Raw genomic sequence first — 23,969 nt, 5'->3', positions numbered from 1 at the left:
AGCCCTTCTAGCTTAAGAAAGAAACTGTTTCTTCTCTGCACGATAGGTGATGCTTAAATGTTTTTCTGTCATTCATTCTGTATTGCATAACCAGCCCACTGTGATAAAACAAACATTTTAAAAGTTATTTTGGAAAACTGTATTTCTGGCTCTTCTGATGAGAACAGCTTATTTCCGTCAGTTCAGGATTATAACTGATGATGATGAAATTATTAAAGAAGCTTAGAGGCATCTCTAAATTATACTATAGAAGAATTTTAACAGATATACTAGGAGAGCTCAGTCATTAAAAATATCTTCAAATAAATGAACAAAATCAATTTTTATATTTTCTTACCAACTAGTGGACTTCAAAGTCAGACTGTGGCGTGCCAAAAGAAAAGATCGCTGTAATGAAGTATGTTTGAAGCAGAGGTATATTTCTGTTGCCTCGATTTGAGGATTTCAAATGATAAAAGGACTTCAAATTGATTCAGAAGATGTAAAAATTATCAAAATTATTGTAGCTTAGTTTTAAAATAACAATGAAAGTTCTCTAATGCGTTTATGTTACAAATATTTGTTGAGTCCCTACTCTGTGCAAGAGAGGGATTTTTACTAAGATACAAAGGCCCTGCCTTTAAGTTGCTTGTGCATAATTTTAACAAAACCTGTAGTTTAAGAGGTAAACCTGCATTTCTGGAGGAGGAATTTAATAATTGAACTCTGGTCATTGGTAACAGAATAAGGCTGTGTAAAATACTTCAGGGGTAAAAGCCAGGTTGCCTTCATTACAGGTCAAAAGTTTGTGAAAGCTTTATATCTGAATTTGGTTGTTAGAAACAAAGGAATGCCACATTCTTCACAAATGTTACTATATTTATGTGGCATTTATGCAGAATTAAAAAAAATTAATTTCCATCTTGGCAAAACACTTTGATCATTGTGTATTTAATGGGATTTCCATCTGAGAAAAACAATCATTAGTCTCTAATATGTTTCATACTTCTGTGGAAATAAGACAGGGTGGAATAAGAAACATTCATCTTCACTAGTCTTTGGAAATACCTAAAATAATTGACTAGTTCAGTCTTCTGTGATGGCCTGGTGACCACTAACTGAGACTATTTGCATAATAGTCAACTCTTCACTTCTGTAGTGATAACTGTTTGTATCTGATTAAAATTAAGACTGTTTTAGTTCTCTTGACTTTTTCAGAAGTTGCAAAAATTGAGATTTGCTGTTCTGCTTTAACCAAACAAATGCACACATGGGGATAACAATATGCTGAGTTTATGCAGATTTTACAGCACGAATCTGAATAAAATACCCACTAATAGATCCTTAAGGAGTAATAAACACACATGAATTTTCCTTAGTTGCACTTTAAAGTGATTTTAACATACTACTAGACCTTAACAATAATATTTAATTGACAAGATTATGCATCTGTATGGATTGAAAAGGTGGTACATATCTAATTCCAAATGAACCATACATTTTACTTTTGCATAACATGTTTTATTAATTTCTTTATGGCCAGGACATACTACTTCCCTCCTGGTGAGAGTTTCTTAAAGCATAGTAAGATAATTTAAACACATTTAATTAACATTTGTCATCCATTTTATGAAGTAATCTGACTTTTGTCCTCATAAATACTCTCAAAATTTTTCTTGGTTTTAGACTATAGGAAGACTATGGAAAGATACGTAATGGAATTTTTGTTGTAATTTATTTTCCTTTTTAAGCAAATCTTTCCTTTCTCTGTTGACCCCATTCCAAAGTAAGCTGACAAACTGGATGATTTCTACTACTATGTAAGTGAAGACAGACTTAACACTGCTACCTGATAAAATAAAGCTATGGACTTCTCTTAGGCATCTTTTTATTCCTAGTGCCCAGCACAGTACCGGGCAGATTGTGCTAGGTGCTCCGTGAAAGGCTGTTGGATAGTTGAATGAAGACAGGCACTACTGACTTCCCTTACAGAGTAACATGCCTCTTAGAGGCCTAAGAGGTCATTTTGTATGTGTGGAGATCTTTATTTCAAGGAGTAAGGAGACAAATAAGTAAGAGATGCTAGGAATCATGATTACATTAGTACTAAATCCATGTTCTTTGCTTTGAAAATTCAGTATTTAAGCAGAACATGTACAAATGAATGAGAGATAAAGTAGTGACGTTTGACTACTGATGATCCTGGTGGATTAATGAGATATTTGTCCATTTTAGAAAATAGAAATAGAACAGAGTGCATACAGTATGCTGAGAATATAAAAAGGTGTTAACACAGAGGACAGGACTGGCCCTTTCAGGGCCATTAACATTTCTCTCTGAATATATACCTAAAGGAGATTTTTTAAATGTGCTGTTGACCTGATAAATGGAGCCATTGTACTCCTCCTCTCCATGATCATTTCTCCCCTGCGTAACCAAGGAAGGGAGCTGGAAAGTACTAGACTGTGAAGTGGATTTGAAATAGCTATCTGAAAGACCAACCTAAAAAACGAGTTGCTTTGCTTCTATGTGTTACTCTTGGTAGTGAGGGTGGGGACATAGTGAAGCTAGTGACAATACGTATCATCTCCATTTTTCCTATGAATATTTTAGATATTTTGTTAGATATATTTAATAGTGTAAATTAGTAAAGACAAGTAAACTACTGAAGCTGTTTTCCATTTTTCTTAAAATTAACTTTTCATTTAAGTATAATATACATACAGAAAAATACATATTACAAACGTAAAGTTAGTTCTTCATTAATGTTCAAACTAAAACATATGACTTTGAAAGACTAAAGCCTGAGTTTTTAAAAAGGATGCCTTTAAACTGCAATATCCTGAGTTTGTTCTACCTTTTCAGGGTTTTTCCTAGCCCTTTAGTGAAGATTTTGAAAAGAGTGGTGGCAGCAATATACAAAATTCTAGGAAGAAACTGAATTATATTAAAGATGAACGTTAACAATGGTAACAAAGTGTTTTGTATATTATCCTTGTGGGAGTTTGAGAGAGAGAAAACATCTTGTCTTCAACAAATAAACAAAAACAAACAAAACAGCATTTTTAAAACATCTTTATTGGAGTATAATTGCTTTATAATGGTGTGTTAGTTTCTGCTGTATCACAAAGTGCATCAGCTATATGTATACATATATCCCCATATCCCCTCCCTCTTGCGTCTCCCTCCCACCCTCCCTATCCCACCCCTCTAGGTGGTCACAAAGCACAGAACTGATCTCCCTGTGCTGTGCGGCTGCTTCCCACTGGCTACAGGATCTTTTTCTTACATTATTTGTACAATGATTATCCATTGGATGTTGGTGGAAAATATCTGGGAAGATTGGACTCTGTGTTCTTAAATACTCAGAAAATTTGTGTCCCAGAATTGCTCCTGATAAAATTTCAGTGTGATTATTCTCCTGCTAGAGCTAGCTGGATTCCCTACAAGCAAGGATTTGCAATCCTCCATTAGCTATAGCAGCCAGAGATTTGCTAAATAAGACAAATGAAAAGCAGACAAAGTGATATCAAGATTTATTTAAAAGTCATTCTTGAATTCTCTTCTCTAATGAGAACAACTACAGCTCTATACTTTTTGCAGTTGTATTAACAATAATACTACCCTATGGAAATTAGTGCTCAGAAAACCAGTTCTTAAGTCCTTGATGGTTCTCACGTTGATTAGTTGACACAAAATGCCTACTATATTCTTAGCCCTGTGATAAGAACAATGGGGTGTATAGAAATATAAATGTCACAAGCCATTCAGGACACTCAGTTTACTTGGTGAGAGATGATTAATGAATTGAAACAGTTAGAGAATAGTCAGGTAGGCTGTATACAAAGTTCCTTAGTATACTTCAAACTATGGTCAACCAAGAGAAGTTCAAAATGTTGACCACTGCATTATTTTGCTTTTTAAGTCAGGGCAAAGCAGAGTCTTAACATTTTTGACAAAAAAAAAACCAAAGTTTTGAAACTAAAAGGTTTGTGTTAAAGCACTAATTTATCCTATCAAATGAGACCTTTTCCCTCCTAACTCTCCAGAATTAACTGAGATCTGGCATGCATTTTTTGGCAGTAAGAAGATACCTCCATGACCTTGAAGGCTTTTCATGTAAGGTTCTGGGGACTTTATTTCTTTCACTCTAGACACTGCAGCTTTTATAATGGTAACACGTTATGCAAATGACTCAGCTATTCTTTGCAATAAAGAATAGGGCCTTTAAGGAAATTCCACCCCCACACCTACCCCTTCCCCTTTCTGTTTTTATGCTCTGCCTCTCCCTCTCTGATGGCTCTTTCTCTCTCTGTATTTTCTGTCTCTGTCTTTCCCTCCCTCTGTCATGATTTACAAGTGTTGGAAACATTCCTTCCAACAGATTAAAGAAGCTTTATCCAATTAAATCACATGAGGAATGATTTTCTAGAAATAAGGCATTAAAAAGATCTTCACTTGCTCACTGTGTTTAACTTAGTAATAGACATTAATATGTTCATGATTTTCAATAAATACTTATTTCCTATCTCTAAGAAAAGTTAAATAATCCTCATGAAAGAAAATGAGCCCCCGAGTGTCACTCTGCATATTAGCACGTAGCCGGGTCTCTGCCAAGTTGCCCTCTGACTGACTGCTGCAGATGCTCTTTCTCAAGTATTCTGAGTCATATCTTTAGTGCAAGTCTTCAGGGACAAACAATAGCACCTGTTCCTCACAAGATATCAGGCCAGTTAGCCCATTCATGTATCTTTAATGAAGCTCTGGGGCAGATGGCAAAAAATGGCATCATCAACAACTTAGCACAGAGAAAACAAAGGGCATAAGTGTTGATGCAACAATGCTGTTTTATGAATAGGAAGAGTCAGAACCCAAGTGTTTCACATGCATCTGCTGCTGTCTTGATTGTCTGAAAGATGTGAGGAACACCGTAGCAATTAAAATTTCTGGGCATGTAGCCTATTTGATCAAGAATGTGTTCCCTACCCTCTGCAGAAGGGAAACGCTTTGGTCCGGGATTGTGGAAGTTTAGAATTAATGGGCAGTTGTGCTTTGGGGGATACAGTTTGTTTCTTTCCTGATGCACTGACTAAGCTTCACCTATGATGGGGTTCCTGGTTTCTCATTAGTCATTCAACTTACATACCCAGTTAGTGCTGACTTCCAAAGCAATAAAAGTAATGCAGTTTCACGCTCAGAGATTATTTTTGGTCACATTGTTTTACTCTTTATATTAATAAAATCAGTTTTACTTTTACCTATGGGATAATTAAAGAATCTCTGAATTTGGGCTAAGGGAAAACTACACTTTCAAGAAAAAAAGATGCTATTTGAAATTTTGATAACTTCCTGGAAAAGACATGTGGAGACTGGTCACTCTTTGATGGAGTGAGGGGAATTCTATTATTTCTTATTGTTCAGTAAAATATTTTTGAAGGTTGCTGTTTACAATGTGACTGCCTTTCCTGGCACGTCACCAAATGGGAAAATAGGATGATGGGAAGGAAGAGGAAAGGCAGGCTTACATTCTTCAGAGCAGGGTGGGGCTTTTCTGTATTTTCAAAATTCTTTATCTGCCTTAGGCACTGACATGCAGTGCAGTAAATTTAATTCACAACTTCCATAGAAGAAAAATATTTTGGATATTTATGTGATTCTTGTGTGGCCACCAAGCCCTCTTTCGTTACCTCTCCCCCACACCTTGCCCTTGCTTTCTATTTTTGTCCCACCTTCAACCAATATTCTAGTAAGTAAAATAAATGGCAAGCTATGAAAGGAGAAATTGTTGCTTTAATTCATGATTTCCACTCACATTATTTGCACTGGGTCATACTGGTGAGCTTTGTATGAAAGATAGCAGTCGTAAGTATTCATAGACCTTCATTACCCTTGCTAGTTTTTTTTTTTTTTTTTAGCGGTACGCAGCCCTCTCACTGCTGTGGCCTCTCACGTCGCGGAGCACAGGCTCCGGACGCGCAGGCCCAGCGGCCATGACTCACGGGCCCAGCCGCTCCGCAGCATGTGGGATCTTCCCGGACCGGGGCACGAACCCGTGTCCCCTGCATCGGCAGGCAGACTCTCAACCACTGCGCCACCAGGGAAGCCCCCTTGCTAGTTTTTAAGACACATAATTTCTTTTAAATGGTATCCCACTGGTGAAATCTGAATAAGATTTTTGGATTGTATCAATGTCAGTGCCCTGGTTGTAATATTGTTCTATAATTTTTCAAGATGTTACCATTGGGGGAAACTGAGTTAAGCAAACATGGGATCTTTCTGTATTATTTGTTACAGCCACATGTAAATTTACAATTATATTTATAAAACTTTCAATCAAATAATTTTTTTCACAAAGAATTATATTCCTTATCTCATTTAGGTCTGTTTAGCAAAAGATGACTTTATGATTAATATAATATAGTACTTAAAAGTATAGACTCTGAGCCTGACATACCTGCCCTTGAATCTTGGCTCTACCACTTTTTAATTGACTAAGTTACCTAACCTCTCGTGGTTTTGTCTTGGTCATTAAATAAATGAGGATAATAACAGTAGGTACCTCACAAAGTTTTGAGAATTAAATGAGATAGAGCATGTGAGTCACTTCCCAGTGCTTGACATATAGGAAATACTGGAACATATTAGTTGCTGTGATGATGAAGATGATGACGATGATTTCTGTAATTAGAGATAAAAGAGGAGTTTTCATCATCTCTCAGCCTATGTTCTAAATGGCTACCGGATACTTTGGCTTGTATTCAACAAAGGGCATTTTGAGTTTTCATATTATTATTTTACTTAAAATGAGTTAAGGGCAATTTTATCATCTGGAGCTAAATGATTATTGCTAATGAATTAACTGGAATTAATGACAATAGATTCGAGATCAAATATTCTGGGTATAAAATAAGAGAGAAGGAACAGACTAAAACTGAACAACATAATATCTATACTCCCAGTCACCTCCAGAGACACACCTCTGAAATATAAAATTATTTTCAGTTGCAGCCCCCCAGATTTTCTCTATACAAAGAGTGTACACACATGATTTCTCTCTTTTCTATCAATGAAGTCCATGTGACATAATGGAAAAAGCACTGGACAGGGTGGTTAGCAGTTCTGGATTCTAGATCCAGCTCTGTTATAGGCAGTGTGACCTCCACACTGCCTATGACAGTGAGAGCCTTACCTTCTCTAAGCCACCTGGTTCCCTATGTGTAAATTGTGAGGTTTGAATTGGATTAGTGATTCTCAGAGAATGGTCCCGGGACCAACAGCACTAACGAGCTTCACCTGGGAACTTGTTAAAACAGTACACTCTCAGGTTTCCCCCTCAGATCTACTGATTCAGGGACTCTGAGTGTGGGGTTGAACAATTTTTGTTTTAATAAGCCCTCTGGTTGATTCTGAAGTCCATAGAAGTTTGAGAATCACTTCTCTGGATTAAATTTTAGTCTAAATTTCGGACTGTTGGACCCAACCTCCAGAGTTTCTGATTCATAGGTCTGGGGTGGAGTCTGATAATTTGCTTTTTGAAGTTAGATGCTGCTGGTCAGGTACCACACTTTGAGAACTACTAGGTTAGATAAACTCTAAGCTCCGTTTCAACTCTGTGATTCCGTCATTATCATTGCTTTCACAATGCCTTCTGTCCCCCTCCTTATTTACTTTGTCCCTCAGTTTATTGAAACTGCGTCTTACCTAATAGTTAACATTGAAACTTTCTAAAATATCCTACCTTGTAGAGGGTGATGGACAGAAAAGAGCTTCCCTAAATTCTTACAGCTTTTGTTAATATGAAGCACCTGCAGCTCTTTGGCATTAAAAATGACCTTAGGACCTACTATATAACACAGGGAACTCTGCGCAATATTATGTGGCAGCCTGGATGGGAGGGGAGTCTGGGGGAGAATGGATACGTGTATACGTATGGCTGACTTGCTTTGCTGTGCACCTGAAACTATCACAACATTGTTAATCAGCTATACTCCAACATAAAATAAAAAGTTTAGAAAAAAATGACCTTAGGCGGCCTACTTAATTATCTCATGTGCGTAGCTAATTACAAAGGAAATATCTTCAGACACCAAGTTTCAGTAATTAAGGTCTGATGCCTAACTGCCATTGATCCCTTTATGTTGTCTTAAGATCTGAAGAGCTTGGGCACCAATGTAAAAATAAAATTATGTTTTCATTCGAAGATGCTGTTTAATGAATAACACTAAAGATCCCAAATTACATCTTCAAATGAGCTTTTTAATCCCACCTTCTTTTTCTTGGTTTTCTGGATATTTGGGATGGGATAATGCTCTGTGAGGCATGGGTCTGCTAAGAACAAACAAGCCTCTGCCTGACGAACTGAATTATTTATTTGGCTCATGTTTTCTTTTTTTGAAGTAGAGTTATGGGTTAAGATCCACTGTTTCTTGTTTTATCAGTAATTTGATAATTTTCTAGTACTGAATTGTAAACTATATAAGAGAAAAGCAAGGATCTAACGTTTACTTAGTGCCTATTACATGCCAGTCACTGTGCCACAAGCATTACTTTTCTTGTTCATTTAATCCTCACAACAACCATGTAAGGTAGTATCATTAGCTTTGGTTTTTACATGAGGAAATAGACTCAGGAAGGCTAAGTAACTGCTCAAGATCACACAGCCATAGAAATGGCAGTGTATAGATTTAAGCTCAGATTCGTTTGACAACAAAGCCTTTGTAGGCATAGTAGATTCTGAATAAAAATATGTGTTGAATGAATGAGTAAAGGAATGACTATATGCCATTATCTTCCTAATGTTGATTTTTAAACAATCATAGAATTATAAAGTTGAAAAGGCACTATAGGTCATTATCTAATCAGGGTTTTAGTTATGCATATCCTTTAAAGCATCTCTAACAGATGAGTATACAGCCTTTACTTGACCACCTCTTGGGAAATGGCACACACGACCTCTTTAACCACAGTGATTATTGAATAGCTCATTATTAGCAAATTCTTTGCATTCAACTTCCCTAAAATCTCTTTCTTTTGAGCCTAGATCTGCTCTTTGTAACTGCTCAGACTTAATCTGGTTCTTCTTCCATACATAATTCTTTCAAATATTTGAACATAAGCATATATCTTCTCTCTCCCAAGCAAAATAGCCCCCATTTTTCCAGTTACTTTTCAAGATCCACACATAATAATAACTTAATAAATGTTTGTTAAATGAAAGAAGGAAAGAATAAATAAATTTGATACCTAGACTCCTCAGTTTCTTGTTTCCTTTCTTTAGAATGTGAAGCATCTGTGCTGTGTTCTGGGTACATGCTAGGACCATGTTTCTAGAAGTAAATGAAGTGATTTCCTTTGATATACTCTTGCACTGCACAATAGTCACCCACAAAAATATCATTTTTTAATTTTCTGACATAGAACAGCGCTGTCATCTTTGACATCTCAGGTTTGCATCAGGTCACAAAAAGCTGGAGTTGAACAGCAAACCTAGTGCTTTTCTTCAGGGTTAAAGGCAAGACCTGGGCGCTAGGGGATCAGCTCCAGTTTAAGCAGGCTAAGTTGGTACTCTAATGTACAAAACTTGGGCTTACCTCAGCTAAAATGGAAGAAATAGCTGCCCAAAGCTAGTTTCTTTCACGCCCCACTGGCAACGTAGTAATTGCACAAAGACCTTTTTATTATAAGTTGATTTTCCTGAGAAATGAATTCTGAAAAATACTGTAAAGTGTTTATTTTTTGCTTGCCCTTTATTAACCCACATCTTAGGGCTTTCCCTAGAGAGAAACTGTTGGTAAATGAAACCTCTTAGACCTACACAGGAACATTTTTGCAATATGTCCCTGGCTGTGGAGGGAACAGGGACAGGACAAGGCAAGTTGGTGCTATTTAAACAGGGTCATCGGCCAGTATATGGAATTTTGCCTAAAGAGAAGATTTAGGAATTTAAATGGGGGAAGAGTTTGGGGTTGGTAGAATTACTGGGAAAGGTTTGTATCTTAAACAGGATATAATGCAGATCTTTTATACTAGTAAGGAGGGCAAAGACCCAGTTTGAACTTAAAGATCATTTCTCTTAGTACGTCCTAGTTTTGATCTTTAAATAACAAAAGTCCTATAGTTTAATTTATAAAATCATGCCCTAAAAGCCAGCACAGAACCTTCCTGTGATGCTATTGGAATCAGGGCAGCATGCATAGAGTAAGGGAGGGAGCTAGGAAATTAAAGTGTGATTTTCACAGACATGATTCTGTCATAGTTCTTATTTTCTTTATATGGAATACAAATGCTGATATAGAGTGAAGATTTTCTGTTTTGCATTTTTGTGCTCTTTGATACATTTATTGAGGTCAAATGAAATTTGATATAGTAGGATTTATTATGAAGTGCTCTCTGAATACAACTCCATAATTACTCAGCTACATGGTAGTGCATAAAGCTGTAAAACTGCTTAGCCAGACAAGCAATTTATGTGTTACATCGAGGTGTGGATGGCAAAGAATATTAGTTTAATTGGGAGCCAAGATGTAGTAGCCTTAAATCTGAAGAGCTATATGTTTAACATAATGCAGCGAGGCTTTGAAATAAGATACCTAAACTGGGGAGCTGCAGCTTTTGGAATATATAAAAATTAGACATTACTTTCTGACCAAAGATACTAAGTACTATTTTCAAAATAAAGTACAGAATGCAAAGCAGGTGAAAGGGCAAAACCTTTCAACATTGTAAGGTGACAGAAGAAAACATTTCTTCTAGTTCTTTGTTTTAAAAAAAGAAAGAAAATAAAAGGAAAAAAAGTCAAGATGAAAGATAACCAGTAACTATAATTTAGTGGAAGCAGGGATGAGGCAAATTCACAATGAGGTTATGTCCTTGGTGTACCAGTGGAATCTGAAAGGGATTTGGTGAATTTAGCCTGAAGTTTTCTCAGGGAGCAGATTTGGAATGAGGTTAAAAGTGGGTGGCTGTTTGGGTACCAGCACACCACCATGGGTGAAAAACAAATACTCCTTGGCATACATTTGCTCTCTGTCTGATCATAGGCTCTCTTCTGTTTAGCAGGTTCAGGGTCACATGCCTCCGCTCATGATCCCAATTTTTCCACATGACCAGCGGACCCTGGCAGCAGCTGCTGCTGCCCAACAGGGATTCCTCTTCCCCCCTGGAATAACGTACAAACCAGGTAAGTAGAAAGGGATTTCACATTCTTTTGGGAATGCTAAGATCCATATGTTTTTGCTTAGTAATCACAACAAGCACAGAAGCATATGAAGGAACTATGAATAAAAAGATCATAAAAGCTATTTTAAAGTAAAATGAAAATTGTGAAGGGGGCATGTTAATAAACGAATTGGTTGCTAAAAACTTTTACTTTCTCTTCTTCCACTTGAGTTTGTTCTGAATTCACAGATAAAATGCTACTTTCCCTTAGGACTACAGATTTTTGTCAGCTCTCTCTCATACCTTTACTGTGAATAATTGTCTTTGGTTAAAGATACTTTGCTCCTCCTGAGAGCTTTTATACTCTAGGAGAGTGGTCGCATACAGTATAAAATGCTATTATTGTTTACTGTCTGATTTCTCTTGGAAGAAGAGTTAAAACTAGGCTGATTTAATTAGCTTGCTACTAATAGGTAAAATTCTTTTTGATTTTAGTCTAAATAATGAAGCAGTCAGTTGTATTTTCCTATTCATCTTTGAACCGCAAAAACAGGACACATAACCTTGCAGTGAAGTATGTTTTGAGATGATTTAGCAAATGTTATGATTTTTCTTTATTCCTCTGAGTTTACTGGACTCCTGGGGAATTCAATTAGGGGCATAATGGTTTGAAGCTTCTTTCAGAGCATCCTTGTAAACAGGGCTTTAAATGTTTAAAGATATGTTGCCAAAGGAATCCAATGTAAGAAGATAGTCAAGTAAATAAAAAGTCAACCTGAATTTCATTTGTGCATTCTTTGTAACTGACCTCAGCTCAGAAGTAGTGACCTTGTTCTACTCATTAATAATTTCTGTGTCAAGTTCTTTTTAACATATTAACCTGATTATATTAACCACCCAGTCTGAGTGCAACAAATCTGACTGCAGCGGTTTCTTTGTGTATGGGTTTATAAAGTGAACAAAGGTATTTTAATATGCTTAAAGCAATAATAAAGTATAAATCACTTTACTAAAATTCTCTGTAAGGAATGTTACTAAATAGCATAAAAACAAACCTAGTGGGGTTTAACATCTATTTTTTGCCATCAATTACTCTTATGCTTTTGGTAGAAAACCCCCTTCCTTGTGAGGAAAGGAAAGATGTCTGTGTCAAAACCCAAATTATTCAAAGAATAGAGATCTTAAGCGATTGGCTAATTTAAGGACTGACTTTCAAAATTCCTCAGCTATAAAGCAGTCAAAACTAGGAGTAACAACGGTTTTTGGATACCACAGTGAAAGAAAATTGTGTTACTCAAAGTTAAAAGTTGATTTTTCTAGAGCAGAATTTTTAGAGCAAGTTATATTCTGTGAAATTAGTATCCATATTAAGGACAGGATAATATTCGGTCAGAGAATATCTTTCTGTCAGTGCAGTGGTTCACTTCTTCTCTGATCTCTATAAGTAGTTTTGAACTTTCTTCACCTTGACTTCCTTCAGAATGTTGGTGTAAACTAAGTTTACTGGTTTAACCTGAATCTGAGTTGTTATCCCTACACCAGTTTTGGAATCCTTTTAAATGAACTGTATGTGGAAACTATTTAATTTCCATGTTTTTAAATTTAAAATTCTCCATATTTCAAAATCAGGTTATGGGCCTTATTTTCTTCTAGACACAGATATCGACATAATTGACATGTTATGTAACTTTGTTAAGACGATAATACTGTTTTCTTGTTTCCTAACATCTGTATTGCAGTATAATTGCTTTACAATGGTATGTTAGTTTCTGATGTATAACAGTGAGTCAGCTATACATATACATATATCCCCATATCTCCTCCCTCTTGCGTCTCCCTCCCACCTCCCTATCCCACCCCTCTAGGTGGACACAAAGCACCGAGCTGATCTCCCTGTGCTATGCGGCTGCTTTCCACTAGCTATCTATTTTACATTTGGTGGTGTATATATATTTCCATGCCACCCTCTCACTTCATCCCAGCTTACCCTTCGCCCTCCCTGTGCCCACAAGTCCATTCTCTACGTCTACGTCTTTATTCCTGTCCTGCCCATAGGTTCTTCAGAACCTTTTTTTTTTTTTTTAGATTCCATATATATGTGTTAGCATACAGTATTTGTTTTTCTCTTTCAGACTTACTTCACTCTGTATGACAGACTCTAGGTCCATCAAGCTCACTACAAATAACTCAATTTCGTTTCTTTTAAAGGCTGAGTAATATTCCATTGTATATATGTGCCACATCTTCTTTATCCATTCATCTGTCAAGGGACACTTAGGTTGCATCCATGTCCTGGCTATTGTAAATAGAGCTGCAGTGAATATTGTGGTACATGACTCTTTTTGAATTATGGTTTTGTCGGGGCACATGTCCAGTACTGGGATTGCTGGGTCGTATGGTAGTTCTATTTTTAGTTTGTTAAGAACTTCCATTTTGTTCTGCATAGTGGCTGTATCAGTTTACATTCCCACCAACATTGCAAGAGGGTTCCCTTTTCTCCACACCCTCTCCAGCATTTATTGTTTGTAGATTTTTTTTTTTTTTTTTTTTTTTGCGGTACACAGGCCTCTCACTGTTGTGGCCTCTCCCGTTGCAGAGCACAAGCTCCGGATGTGCAGGCTCAGCGGCCATGGCTCACGGGCCCAGCCGCTCCGTGGCATGTGAGATCCTCCCGGACCGGGGCATGAACCCGTGTTCCCTGCATCAGCAGGCGGACTCTCAACCACTGCGCTGCCAGGGAAGCCCTGTTTGTAGATTTTTTGATGATGGTCATTCTGACTGGTTTGAGGTGATACCTCGTTGTAGTTCTTGATTTGCATTTCTCTAATGATTAGTGATGTTGAGCATCCTTTCATGTGTTTGTTGGCAACGTGTATACCTTCTTTTGAGGAATGTCTAGGTCTTCTGCTCAGTTTTGGATTGGGTTGATATTGAGCTGTGTGAGCTGTTTGTGTATTTTGGAGATTAATCCTTTGTCCGTTGCTTCGTTTGCAAATATTTTATCCCATTCTAAGGTTGTCTTTTTGTCTTGTTTATGGCTTCCTTTGCTGTGCAAAAGCTTTTAAGTTTCATTAGGTCCCATTTGTTTAGTTTTGTTTTTATTTCCATTACTCTGTGATTTATGTCATAGAGTATTCTGCCTATGTTTTCCTCTAAGAGATTTATAGTGTCTGGTCTTACATTTAGGTCTTTAATCCATTCTGCGTTTATTTTTGTGTATAGTGTTAGGGAGTGTTCTAATTTCATTCTTTTACATGTAGCTGTCCAGTTATCCCAGCACCACTTATTGAAGAGGCTGTCTTTTCTCCATTGTGTACTCTTGCCTCCTTTTTCAAAGGTAAGCTTACCATATGTGCATGGGTTTATCTCTAGGCTTTCTATCCTGTTCCATTGATCTATATTTCTGTTTTTGTGCCAGTACCATACTGTATTGATTATTGTAGCTTTGTAGTATGGTCTGAAGTCAGGGAGCCTGATTCCTCCAGCTCCGTTTTTCTTTCTCAAGATTGCTTTGGCTATTCGGGGTCTTTTGTGTTTCCATTCAAATTGTGAATTTTTTTGTTCTAGTTCTGTGAAAACTGCCATTGGTAGTTTGTTAGGGATTGCATTGAATCTGTAGATGGCTTTGGGTAGTGTAGTCATTTTCACAATGTTGATTCTTCCAATCCAAGAACATGGTATATCTCTCCATCTGTTTGTATCATCTTTAATTTCTTTCACCAGTGTCTTATAGTTTTCTGCATACAGGTCTTTTGTCTCCTTAGGTAGGTTTCTTCCTAGGTATTTTATTCTTCTTGTTGCAGTGGTAAATGGGAGTGTTTCCTTAATTTCTCTTTCAGAATTTTTATTGTTAGTGTATAGGACTGCAAGAGATTTCTGGGCATTAATTTTGTATCCTGCTACTTTACCAAATTCATTGCTTAGCTCTAGTAGTTTTCTGGTAGCATCTTCAGGATTCTCTATATATAGTATCATGCCATCTGCAAATAGTGACAGTATTACTTCTTTTCTGATTTGGATTCCTTTTATTTCTTTATCTTCCTTGTTGCTGGGGCTAAAATTTTCATGACTATGTTGAATAATAGTTGTGAAAGTAGGCAACCTTGTCTTGTTCCTGATCTTAGTGAAATGGTTTCAGTTTTTCACCATTGATAATGATGTTGGCTGTGGGTTTGTCATATACGGCCTTTATTATGTTGAGGTAAGTTCCCTCCATGCCTACTTTCAGGAGGGTTTTTATCATAAATGCGTGTTGAATTTTGTCGAAAGCTTTTTCTGCATCTATTGAGATGATCATAAGGTTTTTCTCCTTCAATTTGTTAATATGGTTTATCACATTGATTGATTTGCATATATTGAAGAATCCTTGCATTCCTGGGGTAAACCCCACTTAATCATGGTGTATGATCATTTTATTGTGCTGTTGGATTCTGTTTGCTAATATTTTGTTGAGGATTTTTCCATCCATGTTCATCAGTGATACTGGCCTGTAGTTTCCTTTTTGGTGAGATCTTTGTCTGGTTTTGGTATCAGGGTGATGGTGGTCTTGTAGAATGAGTTTGGGAGTGTTCCTCCCTCTGCTATATTATGGAAGAGTTTGAGAAGGATAGGTGTTAGCTCTTTTCTAAATGTTTGATAGAATTCACCTGTGAAGCCATCTGGTCCTGGGCTTTTGTTTGTTGGAAGATTTTTAATCACAGTCTCAATTTCAGTGCTTGTGATGGGTCTGTTTATATTTTCTATTTCTTCCTGCTTCAGTCTCGGAAGGTTGTGCTTTTCTAAGAATTTGTCCATTTCTTCCAGGTTTTCCATTTTATTGGCATATAGTTGCTTGTAGTAATCTCTCATGATCCTTTGTATTTCTGCAGTGTCAGTTGTTACTTCTCCTTTTTCATTTCTTATTCTGTTGATTTGAGTCTTCTTCCTTTTTTTCTTGATGAGTCTGGCTAATGTTTTATCAACTTTGTTAATCTTCTTAAAGAACCAGCTTTTAGTTTTATTGAGCTTTGCTGTTGTTTCCTTCATTTCTTTTTTATTTATTTCTGATCTGATCTTTATGATTTCTTTCCTTCTGCCAACTTTGGGGTTTTCTTGTTCTTCTTTCTGTAATTGCTTTAGGTGTAAGGTTAGGTTGTTTATTTGAGATGTTTCTTGTTTCTTGAGGTAGGATTGTATTGTTATAAACTTCACTCTTAGAACTGGTTTTTCTGCGTCCCATAACCCTTTTCATTGTCATTTGTTTCCAGGTAATTTTTGATTTCCTCTTTGATTTCTTCAGTGATCTCTTGGTTATTAAGTAGTGCATTGTTTAGCCTCCATATGTTTGTATTTTTTACAGTTTTTTTCCTGTAATTGATATCTAGTCTCATAGTGCTGTGGTTGAAAAAGATACTTAATGATTTCAGTTTTCTTAAATTTATTGAGGCTTGATTTGTGACCCAAGATATGATCTATCCTGGAGAATGTTCCATGAACACTTGAGAAGAGAGTGTATTCTGTTGTTTTTGGATGGAATGTGTTGTAAATATCAATTAAGTACATCTTGTTTAATGTGTCATTTAAAGCTTGTGTTTCCTTATTTATTTTCATCTTGGATGATCTGTCAATTGGTGAAAGTGGGGTGTTAAAGTCCCCTACTATGATTGTGTTACTGTCAATTTCCCCTTTTATGGCTTTTAGCATTTTCCTTATGTACTGAGGTGCTCCTATATTGGGTGCATAAATATTTACAACTGTTTTATCTTCTTCTTGGATTGATCCCTTGATCATTATGTAGTGTCCTTCTTTGTCTCTTGTAATAGTCTCTTTTTAAAGTCTATTTTGTCTGATATGAGAATGGCTACTCCAGCTTTCTTTTGATTTCCATTTGCATGGAATATCTTTTTCCACCCCCTAACTTTCAGTCTGTATGTGTCCCTAGGTCTGAAGTGGGTCTCTTGTAGACAGCATATATATGGGTCTTGTTTTTGTAGCCATTCAGCCAGTCTATGTCTTTTGGTTGGAGCATTTAATCCATTTACATTTAAGGTAATTATCGATATGTATGTTCCTATTACCATGTTCTTAACTGTTTGGGGTTTGTTATTGTAGGTCTTTTCCTTCTCTTGTGCTTCCTGCTTCTCTAGAGAAGTTCCTTTAGCATTTGTTGTAAAGCTGGTTTGGTGGTGCTGAATTCTCTTAGCTTTTCCTTGTCTGTAAAGGTTTTAATTTCTCCGTTGAGTTGAATCTGAATGTGATCCTTGCTGGGTAGAGTAACCTTGGTTGTAGGTTTTTCCCTTTCATCACTTTAAATATGTCCTGCCACTCCCTTCTGGCTTGCAGAGTTTCTGCTGAAAGATCAGCTGGTAACCTTATGGGGATTCCCTTGTATGTTATTTGTTGCTTTTCCCTTGCTGCTTTTAATATTTTTTCTTGGTATTTAATTTTTGATAGTTTGATTAGTATGTGTCTTGGTGTGTTTCTCCTTGGATTTATCCTGTATGGGACTCTCTGTGCTTCCTGGACTTGATTGACTATTTTGTTTCCCATATTAGGGACGTTTCCAACTATGATGTCTTCAAATATTTTCTCAGTCCCTTTTTTTTCTCTTCTTCTTCGGGGACCCCCATAATTCGAATGTTGGTGCATTTAATGTTGTCCCAGAGGTCTCTGAGACTGTCCTCAGTTGTTTTCATTTTTTTTTCCTTATTCTTCTCTGTGGTAGTTATTTCCATTATTTTATCTTCCAGGTCACTTATCCGTTCTTCTGCCTCAGCTATTCTACTATTGATTCCTTCTAGGGAATTTTTAATTTCGTTTATTGTGTTGTTCATCATTGTTTGTTTTCTCTTTAATTTCGTTTATTGTGTTGTTCATCATTGTTTGTTTTCTTTAGTTTGTTTTCTCTTTCTCTTCTAGTTCTTTGTTAAACGTCTCTTGTATTTTCTCCATTCTATTTCCAAGATTTTGGATCATCTTTACTTTCATTATTTTGAATTCTTTTTCAGGTCGACTGCCTATTTCCTCTTCATTTGTTTGGTCTGGGGGAATAATACTGTTTTTTATGGGGGAAGATATTGTTATATAGTCAGTGAGTTTGGACCATTTTATAAAATGTCTTCTCACACAGTATCACTGAGATTGCAGTATGTAAGTAAGGGGAATCTAGACATTGAGGCAATATTGTGCAGTAGTGAGTTACCCCCGCTGAACAGCATCTGTGAAGCATAGAGTAGTGTCTTGGGGTAGCAAAGCTGGATTTGATTATGTTGGCTAAAACCTGTTGTTTAGGGCAGGGCAGTGGATTTGGACATGTACGATGATTTTTAATCACGAGCAAGCCTGGTAAAAAAGTTATTATCTGGCGACCCCTAAGTTATGTCAGAGAACTGAATTAACGAGAACCCTAAATTCTTAGATACTTTGGCTGATTCAGGTTTTATTGTATATAAAAATTATACTTTAAAAGGATTAAAATTATATGTTCATATGCTACTGGGAGAGACATTCCATACTTAGGAGACAGTGTATGCAATGTTCTTGTCATTCACAGAAACTGGGAAAGGAGAATACTGTTTGAATGGTGTCTGGACAAGGAAAACTTTTTTGCCCCAAACTGAGCTATAATTTCACTTGTGAGACAATGACTGAAATTTTAGAGGAGTAGTGTTGTCACATATAAAAGCCTTGAAATGGGGGTGTAACTTTATAGTTTGATCCCCTAAGCAAGAAGAAGAATAAGTGCTACATTGGTTTTTAATGAATTACAAAATAAATTGCTCTCTTTTTGCTCTTTTTTCACCTTCCCATAACCTGAAACAATTCCATAGTGTTTGTGCCTTCAACTGATTGACTAATTATCTTCATTTCCAGAAAGCAAGGACCACCTTGGGCTGATTTTTCCTGTTAAAGTTGACTGTTTCTGAATCCATATTAGTACATTCTAAACAAATATATTTAGGGCTATCAACCTTCTCCTCTTCAGATAATTTGACCCATTATTCTGGACATTTCAGGGCCCCCATGGGTAGTGAACACCAAGCAAGCTCTCCCACTCCGGTGAGTTGCTGAGGAGGCATGTTGCTGACGGGGATTGTACAGTTTCAGGGGAACATCTATCAAAATAATCTCTGCTGCAATTCTTTTATTGAGCTGTAATCCCTAATTAAACCCCACCTATTTAAAAAAAAAAAAACTGGTTCTCTAATTAGAGACATCTTTCTAAAAAGGAACTTATCAGGGCCCAGAACATAAACCAGAGAAGTTTGGTTGCTTTGCTCTTTCACATCATGATGCTGAGAGATATAGCAATCCAGGGTAAGATGAATACAATTGAGTACCTATGACTGAGAAAACTAAAAGATTAAGCCTCTTTCGTAGCTGCCAATGTGTATATCAGAGTGATTGAATTGACTGTAAAATAAAAACACTGGATAGCATCCTTTGTGTGCCAGGGATGTTGCAGCTGACCCATGGACTTCGTGTAGTTGGGATTTTCAAAATGATTGCTGCTGGAGTAGCACCCTTAAAGTTTCCCAGGAGATCCTAGGAGTAGGATGTCTGCCTGCTCATGACTCCTACACTTACTTACTATTTATAATATGATAACAGCTAAAGCTTATTGAATAATTACTTTGTGCCAAACACTGTGTTAAATATTTTACATTATTTTATTTAATTCTTACTTGAACATATCACTTAACCTTGCTGAGCCTCTCATTTTTGTCATCTAAAAAAATATGTCATGAGTTGTCCGCTGCTCAGCATGGGTGTGAAGATTAAATTTGTTAAAATGTATGAAAGTTATTTGAAAATTCTAAAACGCTATGTTTGGGGATAAAGTCTGACCATGAAACTAAGTAAATTTAACTACATTAAACTGCATTCTTATCCATTAGAAATGTGGTCCCAAAACCGAGCTTTTGACTGAGATATATTGTCTCTCTGCCTGATGACCAAAAGCAATTTTACTAGTATACCTGCTGTTTCTTTAAGAAAAAAATTGTGGTAAAATATACATAAAATAATATTTATTATTTTAACCATTTTTCAATGTACAACTCAGTGATATTAATACATTTGCAGTTTTTTGTAACCATTACCATTATCTGTACCACAAACTTTCAATCATCTCCAACAAAAACTCTGTGGCCATTAAACAATAACTCTCCCTATCCTCCTACCCTGAATCCCTAGTAACCTCTATTTTACTATTTTTCTATATGAATTTGCCTATTCTAGGTACTTCATATAAATGGAATCATACAATATTTGTCCCTCTGCATCTGGCTTATTTCACTAAGCATAATGTTTTCAAGGTCCATCCATATTGTAGTATGTATCAAAAGTCCATTCTTTTTTATGGCTGAATAATATCCCATTGTATATATATGTCTACGTCTATATATTTGTTTGTTTATCCATTCATCTGTTGATGGATATTTCTGTTGTTTCCACATTTTGGCTATTGTGAATAATGCTGCTGTGAACATTGGTATACAAATACCTGTTTGTGTCCCTGCTTGCAGTTCTTTTAGATATACACGTAGGAATGGAATTGTTGTATCATGTGGTAGTTCTATGTTTAGCCCTTTGAGATACCATCAAACTGATTTCTATACGGGCTGCACCTTTTACATTCCTACCAGTAATGCAAGAGTGTTGCAATTTCTTTATATCCTAACCAATACTTGTTATTTTCCATTTTTTAAAAAAAATTATAGCCATCCTAGTAGATGTGAAGTGGTATCTCACTGTGGTTTTGTTTTTCATTTCCCTGATGATTAATGATTTTGAGCATCTTTTCACGTGACTATTGGAAATTTGTATATCTTCCTTGGAAATGTCTAAGTACATTGCCTATTTTTGAATTGGGTTGTTTGTTTTGTATTTATTGAGTTTCAGGAGTTCTTATATATTCTAGATATTAATCCTGTATCAAATATATGACTTGCAAGTTTTTTTTCTCATTTTGTAGGTCGTCTTTTCACTTACTCGATAGTATTCTTTGATGCACAAAATTGTTTAATTTTGATGAAGTCTGATTTATCTATTTTTTCTTTTGTTGCCTGTGCTTTTGCTGTCATATCCATGAAATCATTGCCAAATCCAAAGATTTACTCCTATGTTTTCTTCTAAGAGTTTTATAGTTTTAGTACTTAAGTTTAGGTCTTTGATCCATTCCAGTTAATTTTTATATATGGTATAAATTAAGGGTCCAACTTCATTCTTTTGCATGTGGATATCAGTTTTTCCAGCACCATTTGTTGAAAAGATGTCTTTTCCCCAATGAATGGTCTTGGTACCCTTGTAAAAAATCAATTAACTATATGTAAGGGTTTATTTCTGGGCTCTCTATTCTGTTTCATTAGTCTATATATCTGTTCTTATGCCAGTATCATACTGTTTTAATTACTCTAACTTTGTAGTAAATTTTGAAATCAGAAAGTATGAGTCTTCCAACTTTATTTGTCTTTTTCAAAATTGTTTGGGCTATTGGGGCCCCATGCAATTCCATATAAATTTGAGGATTGGCTTCCATTTCTGTAAAAAAAGATGGTTGGAATTTTGGTAGAGATTTCACTGAGTCTGTAGATTGCTTTGTTGATCTTAACAATGTGAAGTCTTCCTGTCTATGAACATGGATGCCTTTCTATTTATTTAGATCTTTAAAATTTTCTTTCAGAAATGTTTTATAGTTTTTCAGTGTACAAGTCTTTGCCTCTTTAGTTAAGTTTATTCCTAAGTATTTGATTCTTTTAGATGCTATTGTAAGTAGAATTGCTTTCTTAACTTCCTTTTGGATTGTTCATTGCTAGTATATAGAAACACAGTTGATTTTTGTGTGTTAATCTTCTACCCTGAAACTGCTGAATTTATTTATTAGCTCTTGTAGCTTTCTTATGAATTCTTTGGAATCTTCTACATATAGGACCACTTCATATGCAAATAGACATAGTTTTACCTATTTTTACCTGTTTACCTAGTTTTACCTGTTTGCCTCTTTCTTTCTCCCTTCCTCCCTTCCTTCCTTATCCCCTCCCTCCCTTCTTCCCTCCCTTCCTCCCTCTCTCTCTTCTTTCTTTCTTTCTTTCTTTCTTGTACTAACTAAAACTTCTAGGACAGTGTTGTATAGCAACAGTAAAAGTGGGTATAATTGTCCCCGATCTTAGTAGAAAAGCTTTCAGTCTTTTACCACTGAGTGTGATGTTAGCTGTGGGTTTTTCATAAATACCCTTTATCATGTTGATGGACTTTCCCTCTATTCCTAGTTTTTTCTGAGAATTTTTATCATGAAAAGATGTTGGATTTTGTCAAATGCCTTTTCTGCATCAATTGAGATAATCATGTGGGTTTTTCCCCCATTGTTCTATTAATGTTATGTATTGCATTGATTTTTTATTTTTAATGTTGAACCACCCTTGCATTCCTGGGATAAATCCTACTTTGTCATGGTGAATAATCCTTTTGATATGCTGTTGGATTCAATATGCTAATATTTTGTTGAGGATTTTAATATTCATACAGAATATTGGTCTATAATTTTCTTTTCCTGTGATGTCTTTATCTGGCTTTGTTATCAAGCTTACACTGGCCTCATTACCTCAGAGTTAGGAAGTGTTTCCTCTTCAATATTTTTGAAGATTTTGTAAGGATTAGTGTTAATTTTTATTAAATATTCAGTAGACTTTATTGGTGAAGCCAAAAATTCAGTCCAGGAATTTTCTTTATTGGGAGGTTTTTGATTACTGATTCAATCTCTTGTTATGGGTTTGTTTATATTATCTATTTCTCCTTGAGACAGTTTACATAATTTGTATGTTTCAAGCAATTTGTCCATTTCTTCTAGATTGTCTAATTTGCTGATGTACAGTTGCTACCTAATACTTCTTTTTAATTCCTTTGTTTCAGTTAGCATTTATTGAGCACCATTTATTTGCTGATATCTATATATATAAATGTATATGTATACATGTATATGAATATACATATATATTCTCATTTAATTTTTATAACAACTCTAAGATATAAGTGGCATTATCTATATTTTGTTAAAAGAAAAAAAGAAACTAAAAGTCAAAGAAGTAAATTAACTCTTTCCAAACTTTCACATCTAGAAATTAGTGGAGGTAGAATTCAGACTGAAATTCTGAATATTTGACATTTTATACTCTTGCAGGCATGATCTAAGTGTGTAAGATATGAAGAAAAGTCTAGCTTTTGTGAGTGTGTGTGTATAAAAAATGTGATTTATATGTATGGGATTATCTAGATGACATCTTGTGAAGCTAGCCATTTCTAGCTCTTCTTGACTATTTAAAACAGAGGCATGTACCACTATTGCTGGAATACTTTATTAATTAAATCCATCTACTTGAAATCAAAGCATTTCTGAGGTTCTTCAGGTTAGTACTCCCCTTTTTAAATAAGAGTGGTGAGGTCCAAGAAGGAACTATATATGCTCACCTGTATAAACTAACCTAGTTTTATGGTGATTGAGATTATTTTAACTGTGCCCTTCTTCATATATGGAGGCTATATCATTGGTGAGTTACTAAGTCATGAACTTTAAGTTGTTATTTTAAGTTAATTTCTTGTAATGGGGATACATGTATATCATTTTGTCCATACTCACTTATTTAATTGCTATTGTGACAAATCCCATGATTTTCATATGATTAGCCAAGAGTTTGGATGCATCTATGAAATAAGTAAAGAAATTAAGATTGATCCTTGATTCTTAGCTTCTTTAAAGGTATGAAAAACAATGCAGATGCTCAGAAAAAGTCTTGAGATCAAGACTCTTCTCAACATTGGTCTATTCTTTGATGAATAGAGGAGAAGTTTAGCAGGAG

General features: G+C 35.8%; 1 protein-coding gene across 7 annotated transcripts in view; it reads left to right on the top strand.

The window, feature by feature from the left end:
• SOX6 (SRY-box transcription factor 6) overlaps nucleotides 1–23,969 on the top strand; it is a 624,715-nt gene that overhangs the window by 473,594 nt on the left and 127,152 nt on the right. For all 7 annotated transcript variants that reach the window (XM_032641113.1, XM_032641114.1, XM_032641112.1 and 4 more), the window contains one exon: nucleotides 11,038–11,158. In XM_032641113.1, coding sequence (XP_032497004.1) covers nucleotides 11,038–11,158 — 121 coding nt within the window. The remainder of the gene's footprint in view (nucleotides 1–11,037; nucleotides 11,159–23,969) is intronic.

The sequence above is a fragment of the Phocoena sinus genome, chromosome 8 (assembly GCF_008692025.1).
Source record: "Phocoena sinus isolate mPhoSin1 chromosome 8, mPhoSin1.pri, whole genome shotgun sequence".
Classification (NCBI taxonomy): Eukaryota; Metazoa; Chordata; class Mammalia; order Artiodactyla; family Phocoenidae; genus Phocoena; species Phocoena sinus.
Note: the sequence above shows the minus strand (reverse complement) of the source record. Positions and strands in the feature narration are given on the sequence as shown.